The following is a 14,943-nucleotide window of genomic DNA, read 5'->3' on the forward strand; positions in this document are numbered from 1 at the left end:
CATTTGGTGGCCTCACCATATTGTGGTAGGAAGCCAGTCCTCCCTCTCTGATAAGGGATGAGAAATGACAGAAGGGTAAAAAGGGAAGTCACAGGGTGGTGGAGGGTTGCAAAGACTTTATCGTAGAGACGTGAACAAGGAAGGATGGTAGGATGGTAGGATGTACCTCCTCCCAAATTCTTCTTCGATCTTCTTAATGTCTTACCTTTTCTTAACTTTTGATTGAAAATTAAAATTGCATTAATGAAATCTGAGCCTCATTCACAAGATCTTCCTAAGAATTTCCGTAATTCCGTAATTATTGAGAATGGTCCAAACCAACCATAACTGAACAAACCCCAAACAGGAAAACATTGGTGAAGGTCAGAAGCTTTTCTTTTAAGACCAGTTGGTGAATGAGCCCCCTTCTTATAATCTTAGTGTAAATCTTAGGATTCCGTTTTTCCTGTTTTCCTCAGGAAAGCTGTGTTGTGAATTCAGCCCCTGCTCTTTATTCCAAAGGAACGTAAATCTGGAATGATTTGCATTACTTTTGTATGGAATTGTTACATACATAGCTCAAAAAGCAACTGAGAGAAAGTTAAAACTGTAGGTGAATGAATGCTGTCCTCAGACTTCTGACAGGCCATGTTTACAGCACATACTGGCTGAGTCCTGTCGGATGACCTCTAGCTGACCTGCTGCAATCTCTCTGACCTCAGTTGTAGTCTCACATGCCCCCTCACTCACACTACGCCTATGGTGTCAATGTTAGCACTCTTAAAGTCAATGGTATTCGGTGGCAGGCACGCCATTGCCTGCGCAGGCTGTGTGTGTTTGGCGAGGCCGTAAGTGTGATTCATGTGCCGCGGGCACTGTTTTCCTCTCTGTTTCCTGTCACGACCGCGCACACTCTCTGTAAACAGATGACGAGACGCTGACTGTGTGTATTCGCACACTGAGCAAGACATGCATAAGACAAAAGCAGGCATACACTTCTACATGTGTATATGTGCAGGTAATGGAGTGGAAGGAAGGCTGCCGTGTATCGTATGGACAGAGAAATGTCTGTTTAGAGTCGTGACTCTTTCTGAGGCATGGAAACAACAGCTAGTAGCTGTGCTCATGACGGAGCGAGCATGCTTTGGGTTCAGCTGAAGGTAACTCTGCGTAGCTCTGGGACGAAATGGTACTCAAATGTCGGGTTCAGCTCTAGACTTCCAAAAATCGCAAAGGTTAGCCGCTAACTCTGGAATTTTGCTACATGGTGTAACCCCCTGAGTGCACACCCTCCCTCCATACACACACATGCACACCTCAAGTCCCTCTCCTGGACAATTCTGTCTCCAAAATAAATCTTAAGAGACAAGTCTGCCATGGGCTACTTCAATCTCTTCTGTTTTTTCTCTGCTCAAATGCATCTGTGCTGAAATGTTGTGACACATGCAAGGTAACACACACGTGCACACAGTAACTGTTTCCAGATCAGGTCACGCACACATTTACCTGCTCACCTCACCATCGATGCACAATCGCGTCCTTCAGGTCAGCACACAGGCACGCTTGATCTAATCTCACAGCTAAAGCTAGCAGAGCTTGCAGTGCAATGAAGGAAAGCTCTTCCTCAGACCTTAATGAAAACACTGCCCATGGTCAGTTCAGTCAAATCTGCAGATGTGTTCAGTTGATTGCAGCTTTTTTGTACTTTCTAAGCTGTCAAAGCTAGTTTGATAGACAGAAAACTTATTTACACACTCATGAATTAATGTATTCAGTGTAGTACAATGCTACAAGTAGTTCTTGATCAAAATGTGTGACAACAGTGAACACGATGTAAACGTCTGTAGACGTTTTTGCTGGAATTTCAATTCAAATGCTTCATTGATAACCTTTGAAGAAGATGCATTCTCAGCTACGCTCCCATGAGAGTTTTTCCCATTTTCTCCTCAGTTTGGACAGACAATTACCGAAACCATGCATATTTTCCCCCATCACATGCAATGCTCCTGACACTGGGAGGGTGAAGACCAACACACACCACCTCCGAACTGCCGCAGATGCAACATCACCAGGTAACCGACACACTCGGAGGAAAGCGCAGTGTACCTGTCTGCAGGCCAGCATTGCACCACAGTGATGGAGAGAGCAATGCCAATTGTGCTCACTCAGTGCCCTGGCTGCTGATGGTCAGCAGCATGACCATGATTCGTTCCTTAAGGATGCCTTATTCTGCTGGATAACTCAGGGCCATTGAGCTCAATTTCATGAGCATCTCAGTCCAGGGGCATGACAGGCATTAATGGCTTGTGTAAGCTCTCTGTTTGTGATTACAGAATATTGTGACTACCTACCTAATAGCCACTTTTGGCTCAGATGACACTAGCAAGACGTTGTGGTATGGACTGTATTGGGTGATGGAAGGTATTCATTATAGAGGTTAACTAGTCCACAGTGGTGCGTCTGTTTCACTCACTGCAGTTGTTGTTTGTGTTTTCATTTATGTAATAGAAAAATATTCACAGTATTCCACTTTCAACTGCAGAGCCTACTGTTAGCCTATTTCTGACTACATAATTGTTGCTCCTTATTATTATATTATCATAGAGCATATCATAACATGCATATATCTATCATATATATATATATACATATATATATATATATATATATATATATATATACATATACATATATATATATATATATATATATATATATATATATATATATGCATATTTAGTTTAACACTAAATCTAAATGTGAGGATCAGTTGTGGAATTGTGGAACTTCATTAATCTGGAAAAAAAACACAAAGTTATTCTTCAAGAATTGTCTTACAAATGTTCACATAACTTTTGTCTTAAGAACAATTCTAACAATAATTGGTATTCATAACAAATATGTCAGTAAAAAAATTTAGACAATTAAAAATGTATAAGAGTTAAAATTTATAAGAGGTCAGAAGGTTATTGTTGTTGGCTGTTTCCTTTACCATCGCCTTTTGTTTGCTAGTTCAGACCATGCCATCAGCATTTAGTGGCCTCATCATATTGTGGTAGGAAGCCAGTCCTCCCTCTCTAAAAAGGTATGAGAAATGACATGAGTGAAAAAAGGGAAGGGTGGTGGAGGGTTGCAAAGACTTTATCGTAGAGACGTGAACAAGGTATGATCTAAAGTCCTATTAATTTGCCTCTGTACCTTCCATGTCACAAAACAGAGAAACTTCAAATAAAAAAAAGACATGAGCTGTGTCCGAAACTGTACCCTAGTCAGCATCTCCTACATGTGACAATCCAGATCACTATACAGAGCACTGTTAAAGAGAACCGAATTTGACAAGGTAGTCGATTGATTTCAGACACCTCGTTTTGTGTGTGAGCTTACAGTTGTGTGTCACGTAAACAATCTGACAGACTGTCTTCCTCACTGAGATTGCAAGTGAATTTTCAACCCAAACAACGCAATGGATTATGGGAGTCTGTGAAGTACAGTTTAGTGTACACTGTGTGTGCATTATATATGATATGGCATTGTGGGATTGTTACAGTGCACTGAAAATTCAGTGAGATAGATCTGTGCTTCCGTTGGGTTTTTAACTCCCTTTTAGATCTATCTTATAAACACACACACACACACAGATACAAATGCACATGATGGCCGTGGCTCCATGGGGGACATCATGGATGAAGAAGCAGAGCAGCACAGATGGGAATTTTGTCCTGCGAACATGCATCAAAGATGTATCGCAGAAAGTGAAAGGGACACATCTCAGAATGGGAGGGGGCACCATCTTCTTTGGCTTTTGTCATTCCATACATAATTTACTTACAATAACACAGATCAGTGTGACCACAGCAGGAGCATAATACTAATGACTGTCCTCCAGTGTCCTGTACATCATGAGTACAGCTTACTGCCTCGATGATCCGGAATGGAGAAAATGAAGGCAGTGACTATTATTTAATTACTCATTTATTTGAATAGTTGTTTCTTCTGGGGCAGAATGAGTTATAAAGTACAATGTGCAACAATTTGGTGTACTAGTTTTAATATTTTGGGGGTTTCTGAAATCAACACATTGTCAAAACAATACATGCAGAGGCAAAAATATACAAAAAAATATATATTAAAAAAATTTGTACACTTGCTTCTTTGTGTACTTTGTAGAACTTTGTAGAATTAGTGCAATTAGAAACATTTGTTGGTTTCCTGGCAATGACCTGAAGTTTCATCACAGTCCACTCTGAAAAGACCATTGCAAAATCTGTTAGCTTGCTTTGCCCATTTAAGCACCACCTCTGAAGAGTTTTTGGGGTCACTGTTTGGTTGGAACACCCAATTGCGTCCATGTTTCAACAGTCTAACTGATGATTTGCTGTATGCTAAAGAATGATGAGGTAATTCTTAATTATTACATTCATTTTCTGGGGCAAAACCACCACCATGCTTAACAGTTGGCCCAGTGTTCTTGGGGTTGAACTTACCTTCACTTCTTCAAACATACTTCTAGTTCTTGTGGCCAAACAACTCATCTTCAAAATCTTTAAACTTTCATCCAGAAGGCTTTTTCTTTTGCTTGAAGATTGACTTCAGTAACTCAGATAACTCCTCTTTACAGTTGTGGCGAGCAGAAAAGCACATCAGAAATCACAACATGTCCAACCTTGACGAGGATGGGCTACAACAGCAGAAGACCACATCAGAACAGAAGGCTGAGGCTGCAGTGCAATAAAGATTTTTACTGAGGCACAAAGAACAGAGTCAGCATTTGGCACTAATAGCATGAATCCATGGGCTCATCCTGGCTTGTGTCAACAGTTCAGGCTGGTGGAGGTGGTGTAATGGTAAGAAAAAATTTTCTTGGCAGATGAAATACCATTAATACCAATCAATCATTACTTTGAATGTCAAAGCCTGTTTGAGCATTGCTGCTGAGTATGTGCATCCCTTCAGGATCACCATTTACCCATTTTCTAATGGCCACTTCCAACATGATAATGCATCATGTCACAAAGCAAATGTCATCTCAAACGGCTACATGGTCATGACAATAAGTTCAGTTTTCCAGGTAGCCTTTCCAGTCACCAGATCTGAATCTGGAATGCATTTGGGATGTTATTGGACGGAAAAATCGCAGCATGAAGGTGCCCCTAAAAATTGCATGATGCAATCATGTCAACATGGAGCAGAATCCCAAAGGAACATTTCCAACATCTTGTAGAATCCATGCCATGAAGAACTGAGGTTGTTTTGAGAGCAAGGGAGGCCCTACCCAGTATTAGTATAGTGTTCCTAATAAAGTGATTGGTGTGTGCACGTATAATCTATACACTACAGTGCCCCTCATATATTAGGGGGCTTTAGGTGACTGCTTATACCATGTATGGCAAGAAACGTCTCTGAGTGCACCTGATAAAATTGCCAATTAGCAGAAGTACAAGTCTTTCTTCTTCTCACAGTGCATCTAACTCCCGGCATCCAGTGCTTGCAATTTCCCCTTTTCCTCTCCTCCATGCATCCCTGCTCCCTTCCGTACAGTACAGCTCAGCGCAGAATCTGTATGTGTGTATGTGTGTGCGTGAGGTCGTGGTGCGGTCAGTGCACACAGCCGGGTCGCATTGTGACTCGGAGCTGCAGAATGTGCCAGGGTGCATTAGTGTAGGGTTGAGTAGAGAGAGAGAGAGAGAGAGAGAGAGAGAGAGAGAGAGAGAAAAGGGAAATTGAGAAAAAGAGGAAAAGATTGATGCATAAACAGAGGGAAAGAGAGAAGAGAAATCTGTGAGGGAAAACAACCAAAATAGTTGGGGTAGAATAGACTAAAGAGAGAGAAAGAGAGAGAGAGCAAGGTAGAGAAAGAGAAAGAGAGAGAAAGAGAGAAAGAAAGGGAGAGGGAGAGAGAAACATCAGCGCACTTACACTAACACAGCTCAGGAGTCTCCAGAGCCTGAGGTCCTCATGAGGTGGCTCATCAAATATGAAAGAGCTGTGAGGATTGTGTGCCTCTTCTGCTCTCTCTCTCTCTCTTCTTCTTTCTCTATCTTTCTCTTTTTTTCCTAGGGTTCACAGAACAGTCATCCTTCAGCTCGGGTTTAGCTCCTGACCACGAATGGCTTTGCCATTAAGAGAGAGAGTATTTCACCCGCACATGTTCCAGCCTTCTCCTCGATGTCATGTGACCACACTGGTGGAGCTCATCTGCTCATAGGACTGTGCTTACAGGGCATATAAAAGGAAGAAATGTGAGTTCATAGGAGTGTACGAGAACATGCAGTATGTATGTGTATAAGGGTAGATTGGGGAGAGAGAGAGAGACCCCAGGCTTGTCTGGCCTTTGTTATGTTTTGTCTTTCTATTGAAAATGACTGTTCTGACTGGTCACTCATGAACTGGCTGGCATGCCAGGCTCCACCCATCCGCCCCTCAATTGGTCCACTGCTCAGCCAATGGTGAGACACTCAGCAACCATGAGCTCATTTTCATGACTTCACAAGCCATTGTCAGCTCATCTGTAATCTTTCATTTCACTGCCCCCTGGTTTGATCCCCTCGCTTTTAGACCTGAGGTCAGATGGATGTTTCTTTTGGGTCTTAAATTTATCATACATGCTGGAACCAGAACAGTGAGGAGGAGCAAGAAGGCCCTGCCCTGGCGTTAAGCTTGGAGCTCATGTTGGAACCACACATGACCCCATGGAGATGGGCAAAGTCCATGGGCAAAGAAAGTCCAGAGATGAGATATTGTCCAGGGAGGTTGTTGTGTACTTATTCAAGCTAATACTGACCCCCATGACATTTGCTCACATGTCTTCCTGGTATTAGTGGGTCTCAGCAGTTCCAGTTCAGAAGTACATGAAGCACTTTGAGTCCTGTTGAACATGATAGAATATAGATGACAGAAGGACACATAATATGTGACTTAAGCTTATAGTAGAAATCAGACTATTAACTGGTTGTTGTACATAAACAGTTTTTGGAAATTACCTCCCTCGAACTTCAATCAATCCCAGTTCAAGAGTTCACACAGTCGATCTCCGCCATTTGATACTTTCCGACTAATTATTGTATCGACTGTTCACGCTTGACAGAGACATGGAGAAAATAACCATGATCCATATCATCTCCAGTCACGCTTTCTGCCTATCTAGAAAGGCGCCACTCCCGATGGGAGGCCTGATCGATAATTATTGATCACTTTCCGGCACGTCCTCAGGCTTATGATATATGTTTGTGCACCGTAGTGGAGTTAGAGGCATTAAGCGTGCAAAGACAAGCTGGCAAAGCAGTCCTGAAAATGTCAGACAATAAAAAAAAAATTATGAGTAGGCAAAACATGTCTGGAAAGTTGAAGTAGCAGTCAAATGACTAACCTAGTGTTGTATTGGAAGAAAGACTATTTAAAAAAAACATATGCAGGGAGAAATGGATACCCAAGTATCCAATGTACCCACTGTGTAGGGTACGCCTGTCCTGCACATTTCCCTGCACATTGTTTTCCTGCTTAGCACTCCCACTTCTACCCGGGGAGGGCTTATCAATTAGCTGACTAGTCGAATCCGATGTGTTTAGTGCAGAGAAAACAGGGATGCAGGGATACTCCTTCATGAGGGTTGCAAATCACTGGGCTAAGGGAAATGTGCCTGCATGCTCTCCAGAGATGATGAAGTAGGAGGGATTGATTCCTGGTGGCGCCATCTACGGACTGAAGACTTTTTTGATGTAGTTCCCCCAACATGCACATCAACCGGGATTTTGGAGAGTCTGATGAGTTATTGAGGAGCAGAGGTGAGAAACTAGTTCCGGTAACTCAAGTAAATTTATAAAAGTATTTAACTGAAACTGTAGTGTATAGAAGATGTTGTTTGCTGTGTTACAATTATTGCTACGTTAAGTAAGCTACTCATTTATTTTCTGTATGTTATATTGTGTGACAGAACCTCTAACATCCTAACACTTGGTTCAAGTTCTTGTTTCTGATAGTAATAATAGAAAAGTCATATAAATAATTAAATGTTCCCTTGTGTAAACCTGTGTACCTATTTGGCTCTACTCTGGAGAGTCGCTATGGCAACTGTGAAATCCACCAACAAACAGTTCATGGCAGACGTTGGGTAAGTTACCCTTATTCACTCGCTTAGCTTCTATTGAGACTATACACAACTTATTATTATTATTTTTTTTTAGCATACTAGTTTGTTTAAAAATAAATATCATGCCTGTCTTACATTGGAATGTTCATAGTTTCTTCATAATTAAATTATTTTGATAAATGATTTAGTGCTTTATGTAACATAATACCCCGTTCTAGACTAACTTTACCCAGTACTATAACTATAGGGATAAGAATAGTTCACTGTGCATGAATGGAAACAGACGTCTGACACGTTTGACACCTCTATCTCTGTAACCTGTGTAGTTACAAACATACTAACTTTTTTTTTGGGACAGTTTTGAGATTTTTGACCTGAAATGTATTTTATAAATCCATGCATGGCGGAGTGATACATGGCGTTTTAAGACGCAGTACTATCGCAGTACTATCTACTATCTACCTTCACTGCCCTTCTTCCCACTGTTTACCATTATCACCATAACATCCAAAGACACGTGGTTCACTGGTCCTTGTGAATAGTAAACGAAATGGCTATATTTTACAGATTATATATCAAACGTGTGCAATAATGTACATAGAGAGTATGTATGGTGTGTGTGTGTGTGTGTATGTGTGTGTGTGTGTGTATAGTGTATATATAGAGTATATATTCTGTGTTTCTATTTTGTAAGTATCTGATTATTATTTTTTTGACTACTGTGAGGGACTATGCACCTACTAGGTGACTATAAACCTGATTCTCTGTCGTGCCATATTTCACACCAAATACTCTGCTTTGTCTCCGATCAGTGGGACTCGCCGCCAGGTTCGCTGGCTGCAGAGGGCGCCGCCCGCAGGTGATGTATTTCAGGCTGCGGTGTCCGGAGACCAGGAATGGCTGAGCTTCAGTCTGAAGAGGGCACTCTCACCCTCGCAGCCAAACAAACAGGTCCGGGAGAGAGGTTCTGGTGCCTACACATTACATTACTGCAAGCTTCTGGCTTCCAATGACACGTTCTTTTAGGTGTAGTTTTAAGGTGGACTCAGGTAGTCATGTGGCCATTTGGAGTTCAGTGGTTAAATATTTGGGTTAGGGGTGTGTGTCAGATTTTAGGAAACAGTGTGTTTAGTGTTACTGCATGCTATGTTTGGTATCATGGTAAAGTGTTTTGGGTATTATTGGACAGTGTGCTTGCTCTTGTTGCTTGATGAGGAAAACTTACAATGAACAAAAATGGAGATACATGTTTTTCATCTGACAGCAATATCTAAAATATTTAAACAAATGTAAAACTAGAATATATTCTATATTCTATGTATAAACTCATTTGAACTCTGTACACTGTGTATCTGGATGAGTGGCCCAATAGAAATGCTCCTAAATGACTTGGAATAAAGTTGTTATTTTGGAGATACATGTTTTTAATTGGACAGCGATAATATTTACTTATTTATAAAGAAAACACTGGTGAGCGTGTGTGTATGTGTGTATGTGTGTGTGTGTGTGTGCATCAGGGCCTCACTGTCCTCCACGTGGCTGCTCAGCATGGCCGGCTCGACTGCGTGAAGCTGCTTGTGGAGTCTCGCTGTGTTGATGTGAACGCTACTTGTCCACGTGGGCGGAGACCCCTGCACATGGTGCTCAGTCTACAGAGCAAGCCCCACTCGCACACCTGTCTCACATACCTGCTGCAGCATGGAGCCCAGCACAATGTGTACTAAACTGCAATGCCAATAGTGTTTCACCTTTGAAAATGCATTTTAGTCTAGCCTTGGGCTTCATCTGGGTCTGGGAAACCAGCTCTAAATGTGTACATGTGTACAAGTGTCTTGAGTAGTCATTTTGCTTGTTGTTATCTCAGGTCCACAGATGATGGACTGACCCCTCTGCATATGGCTGCAGCTGAAGGCCTGAGAGAATGTGTTGAAACGCTAGTTGAGGTTGGAGCGGACACACATGCATGTGACAGCAGAGGACACACGCCACTCAACCTTGCTCACATCTGGGGTCACAGAGTCATTGCGAGGTAGAGCTGTTATTAAGAATTCTGGACAGTCTATAGGCTGAGGCTATTGTTTCACTTCAGAAATCTTGCTGTTAAGAGTCACATCATCAGTAATGGCATGTTTTGCAGCAATGGATACCTGTGACACCATAACAGTGCTTTGTAGTGCTGAACAGTTTGGCCTTCTTTAATGCTGAACATCTGGGGCTGTATTCTTGATCTGATTTTTTCCATAATTCTGCCAGGCTTTTTGCTATGGCTTAGGTCACCAGAGTTGTTTGTGGACACCCCTTCTAATTAGGGCATTAAGCTACTTTACGTTGCACCCATTGCTGACACAGCTCACTCCGGAAACACAGCTTGTCTAGTCTGTGTTGTACTAGAAGTACTGCCAATAGAATAGGACTCTCTGGAGCAGATAAACATGAACCTGTTGGCACCATCTAAAGCTATAAAGCCCCCAACACTGAGCTGTGGAGTAGTGGAGCTGTGTTCTCTGGTTTAATAGTGCTCCAGCCAATACTTTTTGGGATGAGTTGGCGAGCTGGGAATGAGGTGAGGTGGTGATCATTGAACATCCTGACCCCACTAACACTCTTGTCGTTGAGTGCAATCCATTCCTCACAGCAATGTTCCAAAATCAAATAGAAAGCCTTCTTCCCTGGACAGTAGAGATAATAAATCAAACAAAAGCAGGATAAACTCTTTTTAATACCATTGATTTGAGAAGAAACAATGAATGAACATGTGTCCCAATACTTTTGTCCATATAGTGTATCTTACCTTTGTTTGTACAGCACAATAGATATAGTGACAAAGCTGCTTTACAAGATTCCAGGCCCATGCTCCCTGAACCAAGGCAAAGGCCAATGTCAGGAAAACCACTTAGGACATGAAAAATAAGGCAGTTCTGCATAATCCTCATCTTTTCTCAGCATTGACTGTAGCAGAATAATAGATTTCAGTCTTCCGAGGCTGGGTTTCCCAGAAGTACCATAGCACAAAGATTAGATGGTTGAATGAGCATCACATTAAACACTTGCTTTAAGATTATCTTAAAGCCACAATGCTTTTGGAAAACAACATGATCGGTTTAGAGACGATCTGACAGACAGAAGGGGACAGGTTTAGCAGGGGGTTGGAGGGTTATCATGGAAGCTGGGGTTGGGTGGTATACAGTGTTTATTTCGTCAGTAAATGCTTGAGAGGTATCAGGTGCACATAGGGAGGCCTGGTGGGCACCAGGTGGGCAGAAGTCAGTAGAGCAGTAAGTTGTCTCGTGGAATCATGCAACATGGGAACACTGGAAGAATCAAAATGAAAGTTATGAGTAAATGAGTTTCACTTACATGCTTACAATGTCTGAAAAACACATTCGCTTTTTTTTTTGGCATAGTACAAAATGTAACTTAATTCTCTTTCTGGTCTCACTTAGTGGAGGATGGTTTCCCCTGATGAGTCTATGTTCCTTTCAGTGGTTCTTTAACTTAAGTCTTGATTCCTCTCAGTTGCTTTTCTTCATGTGCGTGGTGAGGTTTTCTCTTGAGCCTTGGTTCCTCTCAGTGGTTCTTCCTCATACTCTTAGATGTTCTCTATTTGAGAGTTGGTTCCACTTGGTGATTCTACCACATATACCTTTAGATCAAAGTGCTGTGGAGCACCATATAATTTATATCTGCCTTTCATAGAAGAGAACCTGCGTCTATGGTTGAAGGCGATACATTTAAAACATTAATTGAAACGTCTGCTCTTATCATTTTATGAAATGGTAAACTCTGTTATTAAGCTCTTATGAGGCAGACTTGTCTGGGGGCTTGTGAGGCTCTTAGGCTAACTTCCAACCTGAAAGCTTCACAAGCAAAACCAGAACTACACCAGAGCTTTGTAAAAGAGCTTCCCCTCCAAAAAATGCAATTGCAGAGATACAGATGTTTGGGTGGATAGTTACATTTGGAGCATCAGAATGAAGGTTATGAGTAAATAAGTTTCACTTGATTACACTGTCTGAAAAACAGGTATTTACATATTTTACAGATTTGTTTTATATTAAATGTCAGTTTGTTTTGTGTTTTTGTAAGAATCTGTGCCCCCTAATTCCATTTCACAATTCAACCCCAATTCTTAAAATGTACCTAAAGTGTCTGGAAAAAGGCTGGAATCCTCATCCACTAGGCAGGCCGAGATTATTTCTTATTTATTTTATATAAATAATAGAAATAATTTATAGATAATATATGCATTTATATATTCTGCCACATTGCAACATTGTACGTTTGTGTGTGTGTACGTCAGGTTTCTAAAGAATGTCATGTGGCAGAGAGATAAGAAGAAAGAAATGGAGGGACGCAAAGCACTGCAGAATCTCAGACAGAATCTGTTGTGGATGTACAGGAGTGCAGAGGTCAAGGACAAGGTCCTATTCATAATCTCCCTCTTTATGTTTCATCTACAATAGAAATGAATGAAAATAATGCCACATGTGAGCAGTGACAGTAGTTGTTACACTCTTAAAAATAAAGGTTCGAAAATAGTTCTTAAAAGAAACAGAAAGGCTATTCTTTAAAGAACCATTCTTTGGAAGTTTCTTTGGGGAAATGGCTTTTTTGTGAGATTGCTCCAAAGAATGCTGTTTTGTCACCTTTACTTCTTAGAATGTACCTTTCTGGTAAATTTGCTTGTCACTGCATAGTGCATCCTAACATTTCCATGATGGTTACAGGTGGCCAGAGAGGCTGTTAATAAGCGTAAAGTCACTCAGTGGGCTGAGAAGAAGGGACTTCCTTTGCTCTGGCCTCCTCCTAGGGGTGCAGGGGCATTAAGCAATAGCCGCTGCCTATCCCCTGAGCCTCTGATAACAGAGAGTGAAAAAGAATGCAATGCAAGTGCACCACGACAAATGTGGAACATCTCCCCAAACCCATCCAAACCACCTTCAGCTAGCGTTAGCAGGCCACAAGAGGTAAGATTGGGAATCCATCCAGAAGAAGTACCACCAGAGCCAGATCTGCGCCAGTGTGTGACATTGAGATGTTTAGAAGATGGCTGCATCCACTACATTGCATCATGGGATGCCGTTCCACAGCCAGTTCCTGCCCTGCCTATTGATGTCATCCAAAGGGGCCTGTTTCCATCCGCTTATCCCTCACGTATCACATCTCCACTGCACTTCCAGACTAGCAGCATGCTGGACCTGCCACATCGAGGCCGTACTGCCAAACCAGGAGCCTCACCTTGGACTGAAGTGGCAATGCACCTGGCAGAGGAGCTGGAGCTGGGCCATTACTAAAGGTTAAATGACTTGTGACCCAGTTTCTTGCGCAGATAGCTAAATTACCTAACAATTATTGAACAAAAAAAAAAGTGATGTGCCCTGCATATTTTAGTTTTTTCTTTTTTTCTTTTGCTCAAAACTGTTTTGGTAATTGTCCTATCTATGGTAATTGTCCTACCTAGTTAACTTAGTAACTATACATATGAATAAATGTTGGACTTAATTATTTATCATTTTTGTTTAACAGCATTTGTAACAATGAAGAAATAAATGTAGAATGTCTATGAAATGTTGATCTGGGTAAACATATTTTAGCTTCATTTTATGAATGTTTTTTAATGCATCAGCAACAGCTGATATGCACATGAAAAATATAGGATAGCAGCATCATCCCCTAACTTCTGTCATTGCGTCTCTGCAGTGCACCAAATCACTCAGCGTTTTAACCTGAAAGTTTCCTTTGTAAAGACAATTTAGTCCACAATTAGACTTAATCCCTGTCTAGGAAGCATGTCTGTATATATCCAGACAATGCTTCTAATAAGTGATCTCCACTACTTTTAGTTGCCCCCATGATATAGGTGTTTAACAGTGCACACACACAGCTTGTCTAAACAAAAAAGTCCTAAACCAAATAACTTCTCAATTACCCAACAAGCATAAATCAAAGTACTCGGATACCGGATTGTGGCGCAATGGAACTGTGTTCTCTCTGAAGCGATGGAGCACCATCCAGTAGCTTCAGGATGAGCTAGATTTCCGTTTGGGATCCAGAATTAATCATCCAACATCAGTACCTGGCCTCACTCATGCTCTCTCATTCCAAAGAACACCGCTCCACTGCTTCACAGTTTAATGCTGGGGTTTTCTTATACTGCTCTAGGCATGGTGCCAACAGGATCATCATGTTTATCTGCTCCAGAGTCCTATACAGTCCTATTCTATATTTCCCTACTAGTACTAGGCAAGCTGTGGGAGCTGATTGCATGCTTTAGATAGGGCGTCCACAGTCATTTGGACATATAGTGTATGTCTCTTCCTAATGATCATGGTGTAGGTAAGGTATGCAGACAAGGATGCTGATCTACTGCAAAGAAGCTTTAGGTCACTGGCTCTGCTATTAAACCTTACAGAGACTGTTTGGCTGGCAAAAGGAAGTGTATAAATGCCTGTTTGTGTGCTGTAAGATGCTGCTAGGCCAAGAGAAGAGAAAGAGTGAATGTAAAAAATGTGTGCATCAAATTTTAAACCACGCTAAAAGCTTTGATAAACACTGCTTATTGAGTGCAACCTGAAGAACATGTGCTGACCATGCCCTCTCTACAGGCCATCACTGATGTATGAAGGGGGAAAAAAAAGGAAATGCAGCCTTCACCCCTTTGGGGAGACCATGTTTGAGTTACAGCTGTGACGTGCAGTTGGCTGTCAGGTTCACGACCGCAGTGACCTAGGTCACTGCGCACGTAACAGCCGTGCTGTTGTCGGCTTCCCCCCAGAGGATTCCTTGCTTAAGCTCTTACGCAGAGGAAAACAGGATTTTACACTGATCAAAGAGCAGCTGCAGCTTCCAAAACACCGCTTTCACCCTTCATAAGAAAC

General features: G+C 41.7%; 1 protein-coding gene across 1 annotated transcript; it reads left to right on the forward strand.

The window, feature by feature from the left end:
- Nucleotides 1–8,035: 8,035 nt before the first annotated feature.
- ankrd53 (ankyrin repeat domain 53) lies at nt 8,036–13,557 on the forward strand. The gene is made up of 6 exons (XM_072688765.1): nt 8,036–8,086; nt 8,878–9,016; nt 9,583–9,782; nt 9,930–10,094; nt 12,366–12,486; nt 12,793–13,557. Exons 1-6 carry the CDS (start codon nt 8,040–8,042, stop codon nt 13,357–13,359), a joined length of 1,239 nt encoding a protein of 412 aa, XP_072544866.1. The 5' UTR covers nt 8,036–8,039; the 3' UTR covers nt 13,360–13,557.
- The last annotated feature ends 1,386 nt before the right edge of the window (nt 13,558–14,943 follow it).

This window comes from Salminus brasiliensis, chromosome 9, assembly GCF_030463535.1.
Source record: "Salminus brasiliensis chromosome 9, fSalBra1.hap2, whole genome shotgun sequence".
NCBI classification, from domain to species: Eukaryota; Metazoa; Chordata; class Actinopteri; order Characiformes; family Bryconidae; genus Salminus; species Salminus brasiliensis.

Excerpts from the sequence above, each read along its gene's own strand:
- ankrd53 (XM_072688765.1), top strand. The coding sequence starts at position 8,040 with ATGGCAACTGTGAAATCCACCAACAAACAGTTCATGGCAGACGTTGG. Across the intron at positions 9,017-9,582 it reads CCTCGCAGCCAAACAAACAG|GGCCTCACTGTCCTCCACGT; the intron begins GTCCGGGAGAGA and ends TGTGTGCATCAG. Across the intron at positions 12,487-12,792 it reads GTGCAGAGGTCAAGGACAAG|GTGGCCAGAGAGGCTGTTAA; the intron begins GTCCTATTCATA and ends TGATGGTTACAG.